General features: G+C 42.4%; 2 protein-coding genes across 3 annotated transcripts; one reads left to right on the forward strand and one right to left on the reverse strand.

Annotated features, from left to right (window-relative positions):
* Positions 1-827: 827 nt before the first annotated feature.
* On the forward strand, positions 828-17,473 carry cramp1 (cramped chromatin regulator homolog 1). Of its 2 annotated transcripts, none has more exons than XM_084371592.1 (20): positions 828-953; positions 2,763-3,139; positions 5,004-5,206; positions 5,369-5,522; positions 5,982-6,065; positions 6,258-6,306; positions 6,631-6,716; positions 7,424-7,547; positions 8,131-8,212; positions 8,539-9,495; positions 9,992-10,169; positions 10,704-10,876; positions 10,968-11,042; positions 11,177-11,258; positions 11,523-11,633; positions 12,450-12,607; positions 13,964-14,150; positions 14,405-14,572; positions 14,907-15,052; positions 15,659-17,473. In XM_084371592.1, exons 2-20 carry the CDS (start codon positions 2,764-2,766, stop codon positions 15,770-15,772), a joined length of 3,507 nt encoding a protein of 1,168 aa, XP_084227718.1. In that variant the 5' UTR covers positions 828-953; position 2,763; the 3' UTR covers positions 15,773-17,473. The 2 variants fall into 2 exon arrangements, with proteins under 2 accessions (XP_084227718.1, XP_084227717.1); XM_084371591.1 differs by lacking the exon at positions 828-953 and adding an exon at positions 2,154-2,381.
* A 1,308-nt stretch (positions 17,474-18,781) lies between these two features.
* On the reverse strand, positions 18,782-22,679 carry dhrs7b (dehydrogenase/reductase (SDR family) member 7B). Its single transcript, XM_084371593.1, has 7 exons — positions 22,559-22,679; positions 21,250-21,430; positions 20,939-21,057; positions 20,492-20,702; positions 20,254-20,346; positions 19,989-20,141; positions 18,782-19,348 (listed from the first exon to the last, which is right to left on the reverse strand). Exons 2-7 carry the CDS (start codon positions 21,401-21,403, stop codon positions 19,143-19,145), a joined length of 936 nt encoding a protein of 311 aa, XP_084227719.1. The 5' UTR covers positions 21,404-21,430; positions 22,559-22,679; the 3' UTR covers positions 18,782-19,142.
* Positions 22,680-23,983: the final 1,304 nt, after the last annotated feature.

A 23,983-nucleotide genomic window follows, 5' to 3' on the forward strand; every position in this document is an offset into this window, starting at 1 on the left:
ATCCCTCCAGCAAAGATGGACCAAGTTGTCCACTGTTTTGGTGTCTTTTGAGACAGAACTGCTCTTTAGTCAGAACAGAACTGAGGCTACTTCCCTTTGTCTTTCATCTGATTTGTACAGCTGTAATACACATTTATCCTTTATTCACGTTTTATAGATTTAAGGCAGAAACTCCGCCCTGGTGGTCTGTCAAATAGAATTGAAACAACCGAACGCGTGAACTTATCTTGATATGTGGCGCTTGTTTTTATCACCGAGGCGCCTCGCCTGGGCAAATGCAGACGTTTGCTGAGTCTGAGATAGAAGCTAAAATAAAGTACAGATGCTTTTAAATCAAGATTCCGGTGTGCAACATTTTGTTGTAGCTTGCGCGTTGCAATCATGGTTTCAGTCAGTGTTTTGTTGCCTGCTGTAAATGTCAGTTTTTGGTTCTACTTAGCCGGGTCACTATCGGCGTACGCCAGGGTTAAATTCAAGCGCAACCTCTGAATTCCGCCTCTTGATTTGATCTTCAAAATGCCAATCATTTCTTTGGGCGTAACTTTTTTTCAGAGCGCCAAAAAACTCCGTTTCTATGATCCAATCTCATTGAAATAACGCTTGATTGCAGAGCAAAAGGGTTGGATTAGTGTAGAGTCAAACTGGCTGTGAAGATTAAAAATATATATCGGCAAATGTATACGGCATGACAGGAAGAGAAAGGCAATTGGTCATTTGCAGGGCTTGTCTCCCTAACAATTGGCGGTGCGCACTGTCAATCAAATTTTAACCGTCGTCCTCATGGATTTCTGACCAATCAGAGGATTTGTTTTCGAGTTCTAGTGGGCGTGCCTACGCGCGTGGACAATCGAGCCGCAGGAACTGTCATCGGTAACAAGCTGGACGGCTGCCGTCTGCTAGCAATGCTAGCCCGTGTCTCGATTGGGAATACCACCAACAGGCTTCCACTTTAGGTAATTCTTAAACTTTGATAGCGTTAACCATCCAACAGCACGTTTGAGGGTCTGTATAAGACATTCGCTATGTTCCAAGCAGGTTTTATTTTAACGTTATTGCTATTTTGACTGCCGTAGAGTTAACGTTAGCTAGCCAAAAACAGCAGCCATGCTAGGTACCACGTTATGTATGGATGCGACTCTTGTATACATGTAATACAGCTTTCTACAACAAAGTTAACAAGCACAGTTAATATAAATAACTTCAGGTATTATGTTATTGCACTTCTAAAGTAACGTCAGCCTTTCAGTAAAATATGAAATCAGTTGTTAGTCTACAGTGGTCACTTGGTTGCTAGGGCTGTAAGATTTCAGGGGAAATGTCAAGTAACTCTGTGACCTGGGTTTCAGTGTGTTGCTGTTGAATTTGAGATTTACTTGACATTAATCTGAAACGACCTTTTGTCGCTAAATTTAAGTTAAATTATAGTTGAATCTATTTGTTGACTCTACAATTACTTGAAGTTGTAAGATTCCAGGGAGCGAAAGTCAATATTTATTAACTTTTACTATTAGTTTCGGACTCTCCATTCTTTTAGATTATTATACTTTGTGGCTCATGGGATGTCCCTGAGATTTAGCGGTTAGGTGACAGAAAACACGAGTGTGTCGGAATGTAGACAGGGGGGTATTCCTTGTCATCTGCAGCCTCAAGCTACTCATATCAGATCAATCTTTATTTGTTTATCTTTCTGTCGCTGTCACTTTGCACCACCATTCTTCTGATTACTCAGAAATAAATGCTGAAAAATAATCGAGGAAACAGAATATTATAAATAAACTGATGTGTACACGTTATCACACTATTTCATAAATACAGTGTAATGCACAAGGTCTTGATCTGCACTGGCGCACATAGCCTGGTGCAGATTTTGACCTACGATCAAGTTAATGTATGAGGCTAAAGTAATGTAGGCAAATAGAGTATTGTCAAAAAGCCTCAGCATAGCAGGATATAAGCTATAAAAGAAATAGTTTTACAGACATCATTTCTGCTGGCGATGGTGACGTAGTGACAAGCAAAGTCCACTTGCACACACGTTAATAAAACTATCTACGCTTATCAATTCAGATGAGCCCACCTGGCACGGGCTACAGACAATTCTTCTTCAGTGCATGTAGTAAATGTCTCTTATTTGCAAGTGGCTTGTATAGTTTTATTTCTTGTTGCAAAGAAACGTTGAGTAATGTTGTTGCTGATAGAAAACAGTTGAACTGCGCAGAGAGTTCAGCTCAGTCGAAGCAAGAGCAAGGAGAGGGCAGAAAGCGGAGAGATCGGTCTAGGTTTTATTATGCTCAATTTGATCAGTATTTGCCAATCTAACCGGTCGGACTCATGGTGAAGAGAAAGAAGACGTCGCCTACTACCGAAGAGCACGAAAATGGGTAAAATTATGTTTGAAATAAACACTTTATTTAGAGGTCGAATGCACCGAGGGGTTTCGTTGTCGTTTCTGCAGGGCGCTAAACTGAAAAGCGCTCGCATTTGAATGTAGTTTAAATTAAACCCAAAATATGGCCCATTTGAGCCGAAAGATACTTGTAAAAACGCCGCCGGCAGTTCCTAAACTATTTTGGTTGTTGATTATATTTTATCTCAATACGTTAAATGCATATATTTGGTGTTGTTTTGTCGGGACTGGAGAGGGGATTTGAAACAAACAGCGGCGGCCATGTTGAGAGACAGTGAACGTCGTCTTTAGAAGTTAATTTTGCACATCGCTTTGCTCCAAATGTGACATATTTTCCCTGAATGTGTTCTGGCAGCATGACACCGGGCTCCAGGGAGGGGATCGGTGTCGATGGGAGGAGGAATCCGTCCAGAAAGCCCGAAGGTTGCGACGAGGAGGAGAGCGGAGAGCAGGCGAGCGAGGAGCGCAGTACAAAGGGAGACGACGGAGTGGAAATTCTTAATCCATCAGCCACGGGTCTCAGCCCCGGTTCAGCTCCCGTCCTCCCAGCCTCTCCCCCGAACCGAACCGGGCTAGGCTCAACCCAGCATCCCCACACCTCGGCGGAGCCCGCCCCTCCGTGTCACGACCAGCATCATTTTCTCCGATCAAGCGTTCGACCTCCGAGCAAACGGATCCGGAAGGATTCAATCGGCTCCACCATCAATGGCCATGGCGGGGCAAAATCGAAAGGTACTGTAGGTGACCAGCTCAGAGAAAAAGTGTGCATAGGTGTGACTAGCAGGGGGTCTGCTCTCAGTTGTGTACAGTTTGTTAATCAGTGACTGCTAAACTGGTTGTGTTTTTGTGGCTGTGTGCTCCCCTCGGGACACTGGTTGTACTCCGTGTAGATTTGCGGCTGCTCCAGCATAAGTTGCAACACCATCCTGTGTGAAACCATTTATGTAAAAAAGAAGGAGAGTCCCTGGCCACAACTTGGATATCAATTAGGATGTCATCTGACTATTTTCAGTTACAGTTTCGTGGAAACTTGCCGTTATGGCTGTAAAAACACAGGGCTGTTTTGACTGTCCTTATCAAGTGAGTGTAGGAAAAAACAATCACAGGGTAAAGACTGAAGTGTCTCTGCATGGGGCTGACAATAGGACAAGAAGGAGATATTACTATAGAGAGTTGCTCTTAACACATTTTGTTTTTTATTAATTAAATATTTCATTGATAAAAAAAAAAAAAAGCAGGATCACCTTGTTGTCCTCAGCTAATGCCATTGATCCACTGATCAAACAAATTGGGGAAAACACATATTGTGTTTTTGTCATTTCAGAATAAAAATTAAAGTGATTATGCACAATTTATCTGTCCATGTCATCACAAACAATAATGATGCGACAAACATCTTAAATGCCTTGGTGATGCATTCTCATTTTAGCAAATCTCAGACACTTTTAGTTTCTTTACTGACTAATAAACACACAGACAGATTTATCATTGAATAATTATAAACACTAATGGACGACTGGCCTGATTCAGTGTAAATGAGGCGTCTCCTCCTGGGTCTCCATACTACCAATCTGGCAAGAGTCAAAGAAGCATGAACCAGGAGCATTAATATCTAGTATGTTTGAAACTGAGAGCTACTGAGCTACTTTGGGATTCTGTTATTGTAGTGCTACACCATCAAGCAGACACCTGTATCTTCCTTATCAAATTAAGATAGACCTTATGTTTTTATTAAAGATTTAGTGAGGGGTTATTACTGATTTGTTTCAGTGTGCATAATTATGGTGCTCTGCAATGAGAATAGGACAGTTTCTCCCAAAAAAATAATAATTTGTAAATGAACTGGACTGGATCTGACACAATTAAACATTTGTAATATATTGATGAATACGTTTGCTCTCACAGGTATGCCTGGTGGATTTCTTTTGTTGTTTTTACTGGAAAGAGAAAAAGACTGATTGTTTCATCTAATTTATATTTAGATAGCTCAAGTGTCGACCAATGAAGCCCTGCTTATTTTGCTATGATGCTATATTGGTCCACATCTTTTTTGAAAGAGACACTTTTAGGTTGGTGCCTATCAACCACACAGATTTACATTTGTAAATTAATACCCTCACTGGCTGGAAATCTACAGTTGTCTTAACATTGAGCAGCGCTGCGGCAGTAACCGCCTCTGTGCTTGTCTTAATGCCTCCTGGCATTGTGCTCTGTGCTGGGGTAAACTTGGCCATTTGGAGCCCACCACGAGTTGGTTTTGGATCCGTGTGCTGTGGACCTGGCTGTAGGGACTGATTGCTTTTCCTGCCTGCTTGCCAGAGCAGAGCCACAGAGGGGGAAGCTCTGCAGGTTTTGCAGCGTAATAGCAGTGGGTGTGTGGCTTTGTGTGCATGTATTTTAACATCTCCCAAACCATGCACCTCACAACTACAGTTGTATTTTTATTCCATGCTGGCTGTGGAAAACAACCAGAGTGGTCCACTAAAAAATTCGGCTCAATCCTAGCATTTTTTTACTCTTATATTTCAGTTTTGTAATTTCTCCTAATGTTTCATGACTGATGGATTTGTGGGCTCCCTTCCTCAATGCAACGCAGGGTCAGAGAATGGCTCTTCCTCCCAGGGGACAGTGGGACAGTCCGGGCCTGTGGCTGGCTCCACAGGGGGAGTGTCGAAGACCTCCAAGAGCCAAGGGTCTGCTGAGAAGGAGGAGCAAGCTGGTAACCAGAAGAGGGCCCGTCGTCAGTGGGAGTCTTGGAGCGCAGAGGACAAAAACAGCTTTTTTGAGGGGCTCTACGAGGTAAAACCAGAAACAGTGCCCTAGCTTAAAAATGGGCACTAACTTCAACTTCAAGTCTTGGCATGCATGTCTGCGTTATGTATCATAGGGCACTTAAAACCTAGTTAAAATGTCTCACATGTCTGTGTCTTTTGGCATCGTCTCAACTACTTGGATGTCCAGCATGGGAAGGATTTTGAGGCTATCCAGAACAACATTGCAATGAAGTACAAGAAGAGAGGCAAACCAGCCAACATGGTGAAGAACAAGGAGCAGGTCCGCCACTTTTACTACCGGACCTGGCACAAGATCTCCAAACACATTGACTTTGCCAACGGTAAGCTGCCCTTTATTCTTGCCAACCAAAAACAGGTGAGACCTCACTGAGTCTCAGTGAAGATGGAGGGTAGAACAGTATTATTTATTTTATTTATTTTTTTACAATGATAATGTAACACATCATATCTTGTCTCAATTACCCCGTTATGTCTGTTACAGCTGTCAGATTCGGTATGTCATGACAGGACGGCAAATTTGGTTACATTTCTTTTTATCTAGTCTAATATCTTCCAGGTCAACTTTTTTAAAAGTTCCCACACTGAGGTTTAGAAAGTGCTTTGTTGGGCACGGACTCTTTGTCCCAAAACATATGTCCAAAAACCTCTCCAGATAAGCCAAAGGCCCGTTCCACTCCAAAAGGCCCTGAGTATCACTCTTGTGTTATCTTTACATAGCACACGTCTCCTGCGTTGCTGGTTACAGCAGTGTTGTGACTTGTGCCACCTCTCCTTCTCAGTGTACTCCAGAGTGTTGAAGAAATCCTCTCAAGAACTGTACGGTCTCATCTGCTACGCTGAGCTGCGCAAAAAAGTTGGAGGATGTAAGTCAAGGCTGTACATGTGTTGAATGGATGCCTGTTTTAAAGTTGTTTTGTGTGCGAGTGTTTTTCTGCTGTTAGTTTGGGACACAAGGGATGTGATTAAACACTGCATGCTCCCTGTGTTGAGGGACAGCTGCTCCTAAGGGACGATGTTGTAAACGTCTCTCTGGCTTTGTGTTTTGTCTTTGGCAGTAATGGATGACAAGAACGTGGCGAAGCTCAACGAACTCATCCAGCAAGGGTAAGTCAGGAGTAGACTTCAAAAACTGCATAGCCAACTATGTTTACATTCACACATCTGGGGTTTAAAGTATGTAGTTTTGGTCTAAACTTCTGTATCACATCCACAAAAACACAGATAAACTTTTGGCCTATGACTAAACCAGTCATCAAATGTTTTTGTTATTGTCTACCACCCATACAAATGATAAGTTAAATCTGTAGAAGTCTGTGTTTATGTGACTTATTAGAATACTAGACTCTATAGAAAGGTGTAATATGATCCAGAAAGATTCCCCTTAAAAATACACTGAAGACTTTCCTGCTCTACTGTTTTTCTGACCAGGGCCACCACCGTACGCTCCAAAGGAAGGAACCTGCGAATCAAAGCGCCCATGTGCCGTGCACTGAAGAAACTTTGTGACCCAGATGGTGAGCATGTGCCTGCACAGACGCCCAACATGTACAGTACTTACCAAATAAACAAACATCAGTGCTGAAAATATAAACCATGATGATGGTGAGGCACAGGGTCTGTGGGGGCGGGGTTTTTGGCAATAACAATGGCGTGTGCGCTAGTTTCCATGGTAACTCTGTGGGAGCAAAGTGAGGAGGAGGAGCAGGAGGGAGATGATGGAGATGACTGATCAGACCGGCTGTAATCTAGCTCCCTTGTTCAATAACACTCACCAAACTTAGAGAAAACATTTGCTTTAACCCGAGATGGAAAATTAGAATCCCACTGCTACATCTGCCATCTTTGTCTGTTTCCTCTTCAGTCCCAGGCTATGTTCAAACTACCAGCCTAAATTTTTTTTTTTTTTTCAGATTGATTTTGGCAGACTGGATAACAAAAAAACACACAAAATGAGATTTTTGCATATCAGATCCAAACCATATTTGGAGGTGGTTTAAATTAGAGATGATTGATCCTGCTTCCATGTTTGAAAGCTGTGTCACCATTGTATAGAGTTATTCCTAGTTTCTAGGAGAACATACTCAACTCTTCAGCAATTGCAGCTGTTTTGTACCGTTATCGTAGTACTTTTGTTACTCTTTAGGTTCAATGAACTTTTCAATTTCAGAGCGCTTAGTTGTTGTTATTTATAAAGTCTCATTTTGTTTTCGTGTCCCTGCAGGAGTGAGCGACGAGGAGGACCAGAAGCCGGTGCGTCTACCCTTGAAGGTGGCAGTGGAGCTCCAACCACGCAGTAACCACTCCTGGGCCCGCGTTCAGAGTCTAGCCCACAACCCTCGTCTCAGGTCAGGCAAAAAAAAAAAAAATTTCCTAAGCATATCATATGATAAGTATTTCTTGATATAATACTGCAAGAGAATCCATATCCAGCAATATCATAACTGCTTAAAATCTAAAAAATATCAATTTTTGCCAGTGTTTTACAGGATCAAACTTTCCAACAGTATAGCTCAATAATGCAGTACACACAAATTAATTACAGTTTTCAGATGTTGGAGTTTGCTTACTGTGCGCATCATCAAGAAGTTTTGAAAATGGTGTCTGTTTGTAACTGAAGCACAACTAGACTTTAACAAGACTGACTCATTAGATTTTTATCCATATTTCGAAGCAAAAAAATCTGTGCTTTGGAAAATGGCCTGCTTAAATCTTGAGGATACATGTACAGTATATTAATGTAGTTAATGGGTTCCAACATGAAACAACCCTCCACAGATCACTGGCTAAAGTTAATTTATATGTACGTATGTTTCCTCATTACGGTTTGTTAGGAACCCACAAACTAAATTAGTCAGCCCACTGCTGTTCTCCTCTGTCTTACCACAGCAGTTTGGTAATCAATCTCTTCGTGTGTCCTTTCTAACCCAGGATGGTGGTGGAGCTCCACAGGAAAGTCTCCAGCCTCATCGAGTACCTGAAACAAAAGTGGACGTACCATGACCAGCGGATTGTATCCTTTAAAACATCAAATGATTTGCATCTTCACAGAGAAGCAAACTGTATGATGTAGAGACATCACATGCAATGAAGCAGTTAACTGTTCTATAAACAATCATTTTTTTCAGTTAATCATGGGAAATAACAAAATTCAAAGTTTTTTTTTTACATCACTCTGTCCTGTGATACCTGTTTTATACAGCCACTGCTATTAATATGCTACAATACGTTGCACAGTACATCATTTAAAAAAAAAATCATCTTTGGTATAGGAATTAGAGCAATGTGTTTGCACTTCAGCTGTAAACATTTGTGGAGTCCTTAACACTGACGCTTCAGCTTAAGAGTCTAATGGAGAGGGAAGCTCTGGAGGGCAGCCAGTCCAGCACACTCTCTCCCAGCAAATCCCAGCAGGAGGAGCTCTTTCTTTACCCTGCTGAGAGCAGCACCTTGACCACACTGCCTGGTGTGGCACGTGTGGTCCACTCCAAGGCCTCCTGCACTGTACACTGGCTAGAGAGCGGCAAGAACCGGCCAAACGCCAAGGAACTGCCTGCTGCCCAGATTCTGGGTATTCACACGGCTCCATCATCTCGGACTGGCGCCAAATCTGGGCGCGGGGGCACCGCTGCTGCTGGGGCCGGTGGTGCTTCACTGACTGTATTGGGTGATAGTCGTCGAACTGAGCCCCTTAACCCAGAATCTGCACAAGACAGTGCTACAAAAGTGGAGGAAAAGAGACCTCAGTCTGTTTCTGTTCCTGCGTTGTCTCAGCAGACTGTGGCCCCCAGGGAAGAGGGAACTTGTATGGGACCCTCTGAGGGGGCCAAGACCTGTACTGGTGTAGAGGCCAGCGTCGGTTTAGCAGTGACCAAAAGTGCGGAGAAGTCGTGTAGTGGTACAGAAACCTCATTGGAGCAGTGCAAAGAGGAGCAGAGCACCAGCACCTCCTCCCCAGAGGCCAACCAGACTCCTCCAGCCAAACCCCCAGTGACTGGTTCAGAGGAGGGGATGTCGCAGGGATCCGCACCTGCAGCTAAAGAACGGGCTGTGGAACAGATCAGAGGGGAAGGCTGGAGTGCACGTGACGCAGAGAATGTCACCCTGGCTGAGCTCTACTTGATGTTTGGGAAGCCTGGTAAACTACAGCTGGAGTATGAGTGGCAGCCCGTGCCAGTTCCTTCCAACAACCAAGAAAACGGACAAGCCTCAGCACAGCCAAAGCCCAACAGGACACACCGCGTTTTGCGATGCCTGCTCAAGCTGGTTGCCACAGAGGTCAATCCTAAACCTTTGGTAGGAATTAACTGCTACTTCTCACAATGTTGTTGCTGGTTGCCAGATGGCTACTTTAATTTGTTCTTGTGGACAAAAGGTTCAAGGTGATTTATTTGTCATTATACAACACACAGTTGCATAATGAAATGAAAGTTAGCTTTTCCTTCATGCTTCACAAACAAAATCTCTGAATGTCTTGTTTTTTTTGTGCAGTCAAATTTAACGGACAAACATGGGCATAACGTTGAAGAATTTTCATTTATGAAACCCAGTGGCATGAATGAAGGATGCAACTGAAAATGAACATTGTAGTCCTCAATCAGATGCCACAGTGGGACAGCAGTATGCACAGTGCTGTCTCGTGAATTCCTGTGGATTCACGAGATTGCATTGCCTAGTCAATTCATCCACAACAAATCCTCCACAGACTAATAAAGGACAAACTCTAGTGAAAGCATTATATAGAAATGTACGTGTAAAGCTGATGGTGTCAATAATGCGTCTTCTGCTTAAGGCTCCAGAGCTGTGCTCCACGGCCACATCGCCGCTCAAGACCCATCAGGAGGAGCAGAACCAGGCCCTCACACCTCCAGGGAAGGGGCCCATCACAGGCGTTCGCAGCCCCAGCTGTGGCCGGCAGCAAGCCTCTGTCAGAGGGGCCAGGTTACACCTGCCAAGTGCTGGAGCATCGGGTATGTATCGCTCCGTGTCATATACTCTGAATTTGCTATAACAGGCACTGAATGTGTATTCAACTTAAGTGTAGCTGACGATCTGTAAAGATTGTAGCCGCTGCCTATTGCACCGCTTTTGCATAACAAAATCTTGTTTGGATTAAAGATGGCAGAGACTGGTTAGGACCATTAATCATATCCCACACATCAGCTTTGTTTTTCTTGACCCATTTAATTTAGCTGGGACTGATTTTCCTGATAATGTGTGTTTGTTCTGATGGTGCTGTGGTTGTTTTTGTTTGAGAATGGAAAATAATGATGTAGTTCAACTCCTTTCTGCTTCATTAGTGATTGTTTTAATACTAATTTTGTGTTCCCTATTTTTAAATATTGTTAGAAAAGCCCCTGACAAATGAACTGTAATTGCTTTTGTGCGTATGTGTGTGTTCAGAAATGACCACAAAGACTTACTGGATGCTGTTTTATAGCTTTATTTATTTTGCGCTTTATACCTTCCACACATGACATATTTCTTTTTCCTTTACTGTCCAGGTGGACGCAACCTCCCCCGCTCTTTGCTTGGGACGACTGCGGGCGGCGACTCAGAAGGCAGTGTGTTTGCAGTTCCCACCACGCTCCCCCCCAACAGCTCACGACACAACCGAATGTTTTCCCCCAACAAGGAGGCTGAGCTGGCCCTCAGACAGCAGCTCGACTCTATCAGTGTAAGACAGAGCAATGTATTTATTTATTTTTTACACCAATTTTAGGACAATACACACAAATATAAATTGTTTTTATTTTATTTTTTTGCAGATGCAGTCAGATCTTTTCCTTTCTAGACAGAGAAAACCTCGAAACAGGCAACTTCGGAAACCACTTGTAGTTCAGGTAAGAGACGAACAGAATGGTGATTACTTTAACTTAGGAAGTTGGTTGAATTCTTATACTGTGCATCTGGTGGGTCATTATGGGCGAAAAGATAAACAGTGCATTTAGTTAAGTTGCTTCCATAATCTCCACAGAGAACACTCCTACCCCGAACTACAGGAGATACTCCTCAGCATGTGTGCTCCTTCTCCATCCTCTCCAACTCCTCTGCCACAGGTACTCTGCAGACATCAGGATCCTACAGTATAATTTGTGGTCAGCATAGGATGCAAATGTTTAAATGCTTATACTTTCTCCAATACTGTCGCTTGAAATACTGTCACATTCTTGAAAGCAGGCCCTTGAATAAGCTTCTTCACGTGTTAACTTTGGTTAATTACTCTGCTGATTTGCGTTTTGTACACAACTTAATGTCATTTCTCTTTTTCAACAACAGCTCTACAAATATTTCGCTCTCTCACTTCCTGTTTCTTCCCTCAGGAACTGGATCCTTCCGGCCAATCCACACACGCCTGGCTCCTTCCTCCCGCCCCGCCCTGTCCAAAGCTTCCCCTGCAGCGTCCAGCTCTGCAGCAGCCAGCCAGCTCTCCAGTATGTACTGCATTTTTAATGTATCTCTTTTTCAGTTAATATGTTTTATTAACATTTTGTTAAATGCTAGATAGAGTAAAGTCTATGATCCACTGTTGTAATTTTTAGTTTAACCTCTTTGTCATTCTTTATCCTCTAGTAGCACACATAGATATGCTTTTTATTACAAATCACACGTATGATACGGACAATCTCCTGTTGTGTGCTTCATGTGTGAACAAGTAAATCAGGACGATATCCTGATCTGACTCTCTGGATATTGTCCAGAGTTCATATGTAAAAGGGTTATCATACATTTTTGACCCCTTGACTTAAAAGTAACCCTCTTTATGCAGATGTCAGAGTCATAGTTGAGGGCTTAATACACAACACCAGTGATATTCTTAAGAATTATTTTCCTTCTTTTTCAAATCAAGGTTTTGTCAAATTAAGTTATGTCTGTGTAAGACACTACTAACTGGATTATCTGGATTTTTATCCAAAATTGAATTCCAGTCTCCAAATGTATAAAAATTTACTTCTTTACTCCCACATGATCTCTGTCAGTAGATACAATTTTGAACAAGTGCTCTTTTGTGTGGGGCTAAAAAGACAAAAAGCACATTCTTCGAGCTACACTCCAAGAGAAAGGACTTATTTTTGTCCTATTGCCCCTGCTTTCAACTTTTTTTAATTGAAATTGTTGCTGAGTTGAATTGCTGAAGTATTTTTCTTTGTAACATCCATCTTCACATGCTTATCTCAGTGTTAAAGCTTGTCAGGTGTGTGCTGATGTAACAAATCCCCCATGTTTCTAAACTGTTAATACTCTTTCAGGTGCCATTGACCTGGCAGCTAAGTCTGCAGGTATCATCCCTGGAAGTCCCTGTCGGGAGCTGAACTCTCCCTCAGTTGACAACAGCACCCTGCTCACCACCACGCCCATTGTTGATGCTGAACCAGACGCTCAGCTCCTTCAGCACAATGTCCCAGAGGTGAGCAGCACACACTGACATACACACATTTACACAAACTAAGATGAACTTGGAGCTTTATGTTCTCTTAATAACTAGAGCAGTACTTAAATTATTGATACTTACATGAAGACTCTTGAATTGACTAATCTTACTTGTTAAATCGAAATAGAATAAACTATATTGTGTGTCTGAAGCAGAAAAATTATCTTTGATCTCATCCAGGAAAATACGTGAAATTTTAATTAACAGAGCTGTGTTTCTCCTCACTCTTGTGAATTACTCTGGTCGTGGTCACAGTGTAGTCCAGGTTTTTAATTGATTTTCAAAATACAGAGCAGCGGTAGAAAACCACAAAATTGCTTTGTTATTACAGCAAATAATAATAGTGTGATTTCAGCCGCTCTCCCAGACCTTCTGTATACCTATATTATATCTACTTCTCTTTATCCTGTAGGATAACACAAATCCTTCCTATTAATCTTACCATTAACCAAGCTCAGATTCTATGAGTGTCATCGGTATCGGCCGATACCAGTTGTAGAATTAAATATTGGCATCGGCCCTAAATGACCATCTTTACCGATATGTCAGGCCGATGAGATGAGGTTTCAATTACTGCTGACGAAGTAGTTTGTGCTCAGTAAAGTAGTATAGTAGTAAACATTTTGAAAAGCACTGTATGCCTGCATCTGCAAGTGGCCATCATGATAAGAATAGGCATAATAATATGTTAATTCCGTAACAGGAAAGACTTAATGTTCTCTGCAATAAGCTGGAAAAAACTATGCGCATATATTTGTATCGGCAATCGGCCAGAATGAGGTCACTGAAGAGCAGATCGATGCTGGTTGAACTTGAGGCTGAATATCTGCAGTTCAGCCTGAATGCAGGTCACGTCTTTGTAGGATATACAGTGTAACCTACACAGCAAAGTACGGATTGTGAAGGCCATACTCCCAGGTAGAGATACAAGAATAAGACAGTGGCTGACAACAGGGAATGTGCTGTTTATTATTGTAAAAACCATACAGATGTTGAGTTGGGACCCAAAACAGAGGAAAAGTCAAATTTGGGGTGTTTTCGGCAAATTTCTTGTGATACTGTCCAAGCTTGAGATTTGAATTGTGACTAGTGTCCCTCTGTGCCAGTGGAGTTCATTCCACGCCTTACATATTGTTGTAATGAGTCCCAAGCGTTCCTTTACAGCAAGGGTCAGGTGATGTGAGCTGTTTTGGTTAGCTAGATAGAAACGCATGCATGTTGCAAAACGTGTTGACCAACAAGCAAGTTGGAAAACTAATTTGTTAAAAAACCTTAACAACAACAATTTAACAAAACGGCCTTAATTAAGTGTCCAACTTATTCTTTCCAAAGAATGGTGTTCTTCCACCGTCTCCTGGGGTGACCAGTGGTGGGGACTCTCTCCTCTCTCCACCCAGCGTAGCATCGCTCCTGGACATCTCTCTCCCCGGCCCACCCGAAGAGGCTCTCGCACCTGGAGAACCTCAGACACACATCAGCGACTCCATCATCGAGCTCGCCATCAACTCTGGCCACTACGGTGCGTCCCTGTGATTCTATCCTACATGCTTACGTTGAAGTGGAAACCTAAAGTGGACCTTCTTATTTGAGCTTAAATGACATGGTTGTGTGTTTTCATGAGGAACACCTGTGTTGCATGTAGGCCAGTTTGAAAATATGTGAAATATTCAATGGAAGAAGAATGTTGACATACAACCAGCTACACTTGTGAGACGTCCTGCCTGTTGAACAGTGCTCCTGTAAACTAATTGCTGTTTGCCTGCTCTGCTACAGGTGAAGAGGCCGCTCTCTCTCCAGCCAAACTGAGTAACAACGACAGCTCCAAACTGTTGGCCTCGTCTCCCTCAGTCAGCCCGTCCAGAGGCTGGATCCCATCGCCCAGCCACGACCCCCAGTGGTACCCCAGCGACTCATCTGACTCCACACTGGGATGCCTCCTCTGTAAGGCTTTGTCTTTTCTAAAGAACATACACAAGCAGATAAGATTACAAATCTTTTTTTTTTTTCTAATCCACTGAACTCTACTATGTGCTGCCATCTGTCCAAAGAGTTGATAGATGATCAGCTTTGTCAAACTGACTGTAAATGAATGCTAGCTAAAGTAACACATTTTATTTTGAGTAAACCTTAATGTAGTGCCTTCAAATATTATTTCTCTTATTAACCCACAAAGACACAGCTGCAGCCTTCCTCTTTCAAGACAGAAGACAACTTTGTTTCCACTCTTTATGTGCCTTCTATTCACTGTCTCACTGTTTGCCTCTTGTCCTTCCAGCCAGCATGGTCTCTCCTGATAAGGGCAGGCGGACCACCCTAACCCCCTCCGGCCCCTCCAGTGGCACAGCTTTGCTCGGTCCTAGCCTCCTGGACTGCAACTCCCATGATTCCTTTCAGTCCCGTGGCCTTCCTGATGTGGCAGAAGTAAGTTGAGCCTTTTACTCCAAATTCTCTTTTTGTGTTTTTTTCTTTAAGTTGTACACTCTGCCGGTCTAAAGACAATGGCTGAGTTGAATAAGTCACGTCCAGCTGCTAAATATGACGCTAAAGCCAGCAGCCGGTTAGCTTGGCTTAGCATGAAGACTGGAAACGGGTAAAACAGCTAAACTGGCTCCCTCCAAAGGTAACAAAATCCACCTGCCAGCACCTGTAAAGCTCAGTAATTAACATGCTATGTCTCGTTTGTTTAATCTGTACTCGGTGTACTCAGACTCAAGTGTAAATAATAGAATGTCCAGACTTTGCCTTGGCTGGGAGGTAGCTGGATTTTATTATCTTTGGACATGTTTGAGCCACGTTTGTAGTTTTTGTGTTAAGCTAAGCTATCTGGCTGCTGGTTGGAGCCTTATTTTTGAAAAGAATGTTATCAGTCTTTTCATCTTACTCCAAAGCGAGTTAGTGTATTTCCCAATATACAAAACTATTCCTTTAGCTTCCAGAAGCCCTTTGAGAAATAGGGGATGTTTTTTTTTTTTTTTATCATTTTGCAATTGTCATTGTTCATTGAAAGCTCTTTGTTTGTGCTTGCAGATGGACTCCCAGCTTGCCTGCATGATGAGTGAGAGCAGCGTGGACTACATTGCTCGCTTCAACGACCTGGCTCAGGAGCTGGCTGTGACTGAACCCTCCATTCAACCGCCCTGAGGAGGAGAGTCTCGGCCACCTCGCGGCCACCTGCAGGAGGGATTTCTCCTCTCTGTTTAGACTGTTGTCACACTGTCTCTTCTACTTTGGAGAAGAGACGTCTGTGGAGAAAGACCAACCCCCTTAAAGCCATCCCTGCCCTGTTTGTAAAAGTGCAATAATAATGGTGAACCTTGACCATTGTTCGACGCAAGTTTGAAACGAGTTGCTTCGCTGAACTGTTGTTTAAGGTGAAATGCCCTTTAAAAACACTTTAGAAAAACAAATGCGTTTACAAAACACAACCTCATGTACAGGAAAATACTATGCCATATCTGAACAAAATATTTTCACTGATCTTTTATGTCTCTTCCTGCTCTTTGTGTGTGTATGTGTGTATGTGTGTGTGTGATGTCTACTCTGTCAGATGAAGCCCCAAAATGTGTAAATCCGCCAAAATGTGCAGTTCAGATCCCAGCTGGGGGCAAAAAGCCGCTGGAGGGTGATTTTGTTTAAGTTATGTCAGTAAGAACGAGGATGGTGAGATACTTGTCATAGTTACTGTCGCAGAAGTGGAGCACAACACAGCAGGGCGGGTTGAAGTAAAATCATTTCATACTGCCCTCCATTTCACGTGCTCTTGATCTGTTCAGGTTTTATTGGTTGCATTTTAGGAACATAGCCTGCCTCGTGTGTTTGTAATCAGGTTCGTCACGTTTTAAGGTCACATGCTAAACGGCAGCTTTTTGTTGGTCGACTACGTTTGGTAGTAGCTCTTCAGATGTGCAGCTGCTAGCCTTGAATTTTATGCTGAAATCATATTGGAGTTCAGTGTCCATCGCCAGTCGCTTCTTGCAGTTTTCATCACTTTTAATGTATGTTGAGAAGAAAAAGGTCCTTCCTCACTTGCTGTTTCTCTTTTTTACGTCAGTTACATACCCAAACGTTTCATTTTGGTTTAGTTTTAAATAGACACGTCACAGTTGTTCTTTCCCTCAGCTACTAGGACAAATAACATCACTCATTTATGTTCCTCTAGTTTGAATCTTACACTTCAAAGAAGCTAGTCAAGCTGTTTTTTAGTCAATGACTGAATGGAGGCACCCGTATCCCGTAATGTGACCAACTACATATTGATTTTCATTGACAGACAAAATGTTAAAAAGTTCCCAGTAGTGTTTCACTCCACAGAAACGAGCAGTCAGAAGTTATGAAATCAAACACTAAAGCCATAGTTGACACTCCTTATTTTATGTTTTTTTTTAGTCGTGCAGTCACTCTTTAATCATTCATAAAACTTCTGATTGGTTGTGCTCAAAACATTAATTCCCCACTGACTAGTACTGATACTGGGTGCTAACAAAACACTATGGCTAATGTCAACATGTTTTGGCTTGTAAGCATTGCGATGTACTGTTGCAGATGTTCTCTGAATTTCCATTAACCAGCACCATCAAAATGCAGTATTGTGAACATTTAGTCTCACTAACATGTTTAACTTCATCTCTGAGTGTAAATTGTAAGAGAGCTCTTGTTGTTATTGCAGAAATGGAAACGTTTGTCTCCTTTAAAGCACCTTGAGGGCTTTGAATCTACAGTGTTAAAGCTCTTGTTATGTTTCCTCATTTGTGACAGACATCTGAAAAGATTTAATCTTCTCACTCGATGGAAAAAACCATGAGGGTGATTCTTACATAATAAACAGCAGGTTTTGTCTATGAATCTGGCAAGTTTTTATTCGTTTTTTTTTTTTTTTGGTGTACAAATTTAAATTCCAGTATTCACTGCGCTTTTGTAACATAATGTAAATTGTTATTTGGACTATTTATTGTTAACATTTCGGAAAAAGGTGTTTGTTTAACTTAATATTAAGATGACATCTAAAAAGGAAAAACCTGTTTAAAGTTTTCAGTTTGTAAAAGGTGTTTTTATTCTGTGTATAAAGATAGTTTAAAAAAAAAAACTGTTTGCTTTCTGTGTATGTACTTTGTGGAAAACCAGTTATTTGAGGCCTTTGGGTTCTTACCAACAACTCTGCTAACCTCATTCTGAATCCCTGATTACCCCCATCAAATAAAAGAAATGCTCACCTATTAAAATAACACATTAATGCATTTAATTGAATGGACAGTAATATACGGGACAGAAACATTGTGATGACACAGTTGAAAACTGCTTGGCTCAAACAGGAAATCTTTTTCTGAACAGAGATTAGCAGCATTTCCTTCCTCTCCATGTATAAAAAGCATCTTATTGTAAATCATTTTCAGTAGTGTGCTCTCTGCCACATTGTACAGATGATGCAGACACGTCAGGTGCTCTACCACATCTAACATCTGACAAAATCGTTGATAAAGTGTTCTTTTTGTAATCATAGTCGGTATTGTGGGTCGATCCTTTGCTGAAACACCATTTACGATACCATCATCAAATCCTGCATCCTGTAAGTTGTTCTCGTACACTTGTATCTACTGTTCACATTGTCGACATTCACAGCAGTACAGTTTATTATTAACAAATAAATCTTATCTCTTGTTCACTCCTTGAAATGTGAGGCTACAGGCTTTTAGGGAAGATATTCATGAGTGGGACAGCAGAAGACAGTGAGAGGAAAATAACAGAGAAAATTACCCAAACCTGATTATTAAAAGGACCAGTGTAGAGGATTTGGTGGCATCTTATCATTGAAGTTATAGATCAGAACCAACTGAACAACCCTGGTCTCCCCATTCCCTGCATGGCTGCTGCAAAAGGCTGTTTGGTTTGTCTGTTCTGGGCTATTGTAGAAACACTGTGCACTCCATGGGAGAGGACTAACAGAAATGCTTAGTTTCAGGTGACTATACCCAAATGAAAACATTTTGAATGTTATATTTCATTTCTGCCACAAAACCAGAGCATCTTTTTTAAAAGGGTTGTTTTTATTTGACACAAATATCTGTATTTCCGCCAATAGATCCACCTACATCCTACACACTGGACCTCTAACAGCTAAATAACAGGTTAAACATTAACACTCCTGCTTATAGATAACAGCTTGAGCATTTTATTTGTAATCCAAATTCATGTAAAGTAGTCAAGTCAATTCAACGGCATCACATGCTCACAACAGAACAGTTCTCAGTCTTGTTAGTAAAACACATTTACAGGTCACACTCTTTAAAGATAATTCCTGCGACAGCCTTACAACGCACAGGTCTCTGCTGTGTTTCGGAGGCCATACATGTAACACTGCAAGCACATGTTACTAGAGAAGAAGTGGTACTAGATAAAGAGATCAACATCTCCTGTCCATTTGGCCTCCATGTAAAGCAGTCTGTTTCCTGTATTGGTCCATGTGCATCTGACATGCCTCCTGTTCAGAGCCTCTTGTTCTTCTCCTGCTGCTGCGTCACTCGTCTTTAGGTTTCTGCTCCTTGCGTGCGCGAGAGGACATCAGTTTGAAGAAGAGTGCAGGCCACAGTGTGCGGAGGTAGATGGCTAGATTGGGCAGAGGTCCCGCCAAAACAACATCTTTGCTCCTCTGACGGACAGCCTTCAGAACGGCCAGAGCCACTTCCTGCGGGTCACGACCCGTTGCTGTGGTTTTATCCAAAACTAAAACAGGAAACATGTTGCATCAATGACACAGGAAAGTCAGTAGATTGACTATAATACAGAAAAGTGTTTAAAGTTTATCTTAAGTTGTTGTTGTCTTAACTTGATTATTTTTTTATTTTCTTCATACTTATCCTTTTGCATCCCCTTAAAGTCTTTAAGTAACAATCTCAAAGATCTCTTCTCTTTGCTGGCACCTAAGCGTTAATGGCAGGTGTGTTTTTGGACTTCACTCTACGAAGATCCAAACAGTGTCATCTATGACATCTATGGATTCACACTTGTTTCTGTAGTCAGCAATCTTTTCTTTGCTTGTTCAGCCACAGTAACCGTTTACTTGCAATGCTAGCAGAGGCCAGAAAAACCAGTACCCTGCTTCACACACAAGTGAGCTGAAGAGTTGAGGGAGTTGAAAAAAACCTGTCTCTAATTGTGCACTGCTTGTGATTGCTGCAACAAAAGTAGCAGCAGTTTGCTTACAAACATTAATTGTTGTAAAGTTGAGTGAAAAAGTGTTTGCCACCTTCATTCTACATTTTTTATACACTGTATAAAATAGTTGTCTCACTGATCGATATTCTCTTACTATTAGTCTAAATGCTGTCACACTTGTTTCACCACCAATTCAAATCCACCTCACCTCCATACTTGGAGCCGTCTCCAGTGACAGCGTTGACCGACAGGTTGGTTCGGATGTACCCAGGACTGATCACAGTCACTGGAATCCGGTGGCGCTCCATCTCGGCCCGTAAGCAGTCGAAGTAGGCCTGGGTGGCGTGCTTAGAAGCTGCGTCTGACCACAGTGTGTAGAAAACAGAGTCCTGCTTCATCTCCAATTAACGCCACAGATTAAAAGAGTTCTTGGGTATTTGTTTGCTTTAATTAAATGGGGAAAAACAACTTACAAGCTGATCTGTAGGGAATGGCTATCTTGCCCTGGACACTGCTAATGACCACGATGTGGCCACTGCGCCGGCGAACCATTGAGGGCAGGAGAGCTGTAAGGGAGGAAAGAAGAATTAGTGAGTGGAGGAACTGCAACCATGAAATGGCCATGAAAATCTAGCTCTCATTTCTGATTTTTTGATGCCATATTCTGCTCAGATATGGCATCAAAAAGCCCAGGCTGCACTCCTCACTCACCTTGAGTGAGAGCAATGGGCCCAAAGTAATTTGTTTCCATAACATCTCGCTGAACTGAAACGTGGGTATCCAGTATGTTGCCACGGTAGCTGATTCCAGCATTGTTGATGAGGACATCCACTTGTCCATAACACTTCAGGATCTCCTCTGCAGCTCTGTCCACTGTGTCTGTGTCAGCCAGGTCAAAGATAACAGTGCTGGGCGTGTAAGTCTGGTGGTTGAACAGAACAGAAGAGTTATTTCACACCTCACTGTCATTATCAGATAAATACCATCTCTATATGACTGTATTCAAAATGATCTATGATTCTTGGAGCTTAAAAGTAAAGGAAAGAGCTGCAAAAAAGCTTATTTTTTACTTCAAATATTGAATTTGAGACAAAATAATATACAATAGAGGGACACAGAGCAGGGAATCTAGTGGGCAAAGCTCAGTGGCATACACACCTGCCGCTGTGACCCTGTTGAACTTGCTGTCAGCTCCTGGACCACCTGCTGCAGGCGGCCTGCATCTCGTCCACACAGCACCAGCCGAGCCCCTGCGGCGTGGAAGACCCGTGCACACTCTACAACGCAGAAAGCACACCTCTTGTTCATGGTGACTATCAAGCACTTGCACAACAACAGGAAACATGTTACTTTAAGTTATCTGACTACTACCCAACTCAAAGGGAATGTCTGCATATCAATATGATGTGATTTGTAGAGCGCATCTACATCTAAGCTGAAGAGAAGAAAAAAAACAGCAGAAGGCCAACCTTTCCCCAGTCCAGAGCTGGCCCCTGTGATGACCACCACGGCATCCTGCAGAGCTGCTCCTGGTCTGAGGCGGGCAAGTATCCGATAAAGCAGCAGGACCCCCGCACACGCTAAAACCAGCTGAAGCACTCCTCCGCCCATGACACGGTCCATGGCTGACAATCACTCCGCACGAGCTTCCTGCAGACACAAGTTGAAAGAATTTAATTTCGAAGCGAATAGCGATATTACAAAATTCACATCCATTCATTGCAGAGAAGTCACACTTTGGGATTTTATTATCTGAACATAATCTAAGTAGGTAATCTCAAGACAAAACTTTTTCATTATCTTTTACATTTTATAGGCTAAATAATTTATCATTTAAAAAATAATGGATATATTTTTTTGCCAAAACATAAAATGCTTGTTGCAGCATTATTCTTTGGTTCACAAACTAGTTTCATCCAGAAAATCATAAACAAGCCGGGCGGAGTGACCTTGACGTGTGTGATTCATAAGCCCTCAGGCCTCCCCATGCTAAAGGGATTTTTAATGTTGTAATGTCCAGTGCATTTAGTTAAGCCTCTTCCACTTGTCCTGTCTCCAAAGCACAGCACAAACAACCAGCATGGCAACAGTGACAAGTATAAACATATCATGAGCACACACACACACAGAGAGACACACAAACTGAGATGAACTGTTTAGCATATAAGTATCAGGAATATCTTATAAAAGAGGACATTCAAAGTGAAAATAATATGGAATTTAGTCAATTTATAGCCATAATAATAGTGGCTAATAGTGCATAATATCTAATTGATAGTGATTACAATACTCTGCTTCCTGAATACATGCTGATTTGCCCTTTAACAAGTGATTTTACCAGTTGGATGCTGAACACCAAAGTGAAATGGGACACATATTCACACCACAGATTAACCAGATTATAGATCGGATCTAATCTGACAATATTTTGGAGCACCATGCTGCATTAATCTGCCTATTTATGAGGAAAATGTGCTTTAAGTCACTTGAACTACTGAGGTCGAACTCCCTTTGTTAAGATTAGCATCTTTAGTGACGCATACCTAACAATGATAATAATGACGGCTACTTTAACATTTCACAAGAGCACATAATATATAATGGGTCAGACGTTCAAACCTTTACTTAGAAATGAGAAACACAAAGCGCTTGGTGTGCACTGACTAGGAAAGCTAGCTAAAATAGATGGCTGGGGGCGCTAATGCTAACGCTAGCTAGCTTCCACACTGTAATTCACTAATAATTCATTGTCAAGTGTTCGTCTACAGCCAAACTCACCTGAACTGTTGTCCAGCTTTACAACTCAGCAGCGTGAACCGGTGACACGAACAGTTCCGGGGTCTTCTCACAGGGACCCGACCGACCGGAGCGTGTTTAGAGGGGAACTTCCGGCTGTGATGCCCGCTAAGAGTTATGGGAGTTGAAGGCTCGGTGAGCCAGTTGGCTGTGTGTTGTGTCAGTTGGCTGTGTGTTGTGTGTGTGTGTGGTTATTATTAAGTAGGTAGCCTTAAGGTTGCTGGGACACCTTAATACACACACACACACACACGTATATTTGTACATCATCATCTCATCACAATGCGATATTCTGCTGGGAAACCTTGGGTGCTGGTATTCATGTGATTGCCACTTGACACACACCACCCATCCAAACACTGTTGTGGACCAAGTACACCCCCTCATCACAACAACACTACCCGATGGCAGTGGCCCCCCAGCAGGACAATGTGCCCTGACACACTGCAAACACTGCCCAGGAACAGCTCGAGGAACACAATAAAGGGCCCAAGGTGTTGACCGGGCCTCCAAATTCCCCAGATCCCAATCTGATCGAGCATCTGTAAGACGTGCTGGAGCAGGTCTGATCCTGGCGGCCCCACCCCCCAACATACAGGACCCAGAGGATCCACTATAAAACGCCCTGGTGCCAGACACCACAGGACACCCTCAGAGGTCTTAAGTCCATGTCTTGACAGGTCAGAGCTGTTTTGGCTGCACAAGGGGAACCTTCACAAGATTAGGCAGGTGGTCATAATGTTATGTCTGATCGATGTATGTACAAATATACATATGTGTGTGTGAGAGAGAGATTATTACTAAGTAGGTAGCCTTAAGGTTGCTGGGACACAACTCTTTCCAAGACTTTAGAGAAGAAGGGAAGGTTGGATACTGGTCTATAATTATTTAGACTTTGGACTTCAGACTGTTTTTCCTCCAGCCACCTAAAAACCTAAAGGGATAACGAAGTCATGGTAATAACTGGAGACGGGACTAGCTTTTACCATTACTGTCAGCATCCCTATGCTACTTGAACTAAGACAGCAGCCTTAAAATAGTTGATAAACATACAGTCATCAATCAGCCCAACTTCACTGGATCAGCACTTGTGTCAGCAGCAGGTCAGCTGACAGATAATTACCCTGCTCAGGTCACAAATCAGCAATCTAAAGAGGCTGTTTCAGGCCATTCATCAGTGTACTTATCCCTCTGCTTCAATGTTGAGGTCTCTGCTCATCCCATAAAGGTATGTTGTATGGTTTTGCATACTCTGTATGCATGAATGTATTTTATGCAACTTCAAAATGACACGGGAAATGTATGAGCTGCAGAACACAGTGTCTGTGGTTTACCAGGTCCAACACACAGCAAACCTGAACAAAGGCTGAGGTTTCAGTTCAATGTGTCAAACTGAATTTTGTCAGC

This window comes from Pagrus pagrus (assembly GCF_965226575.1).
Source record: "Pagrus pagrus genome assembly, chromosome: 13".
Classification (NCBI taxonomy): domain Eukaryota; kingdom Metazoa; phylum Chordata; class Actinopteri; order Spariformes; family Sparidae; genus Pagrus; species Pagrus pagrus.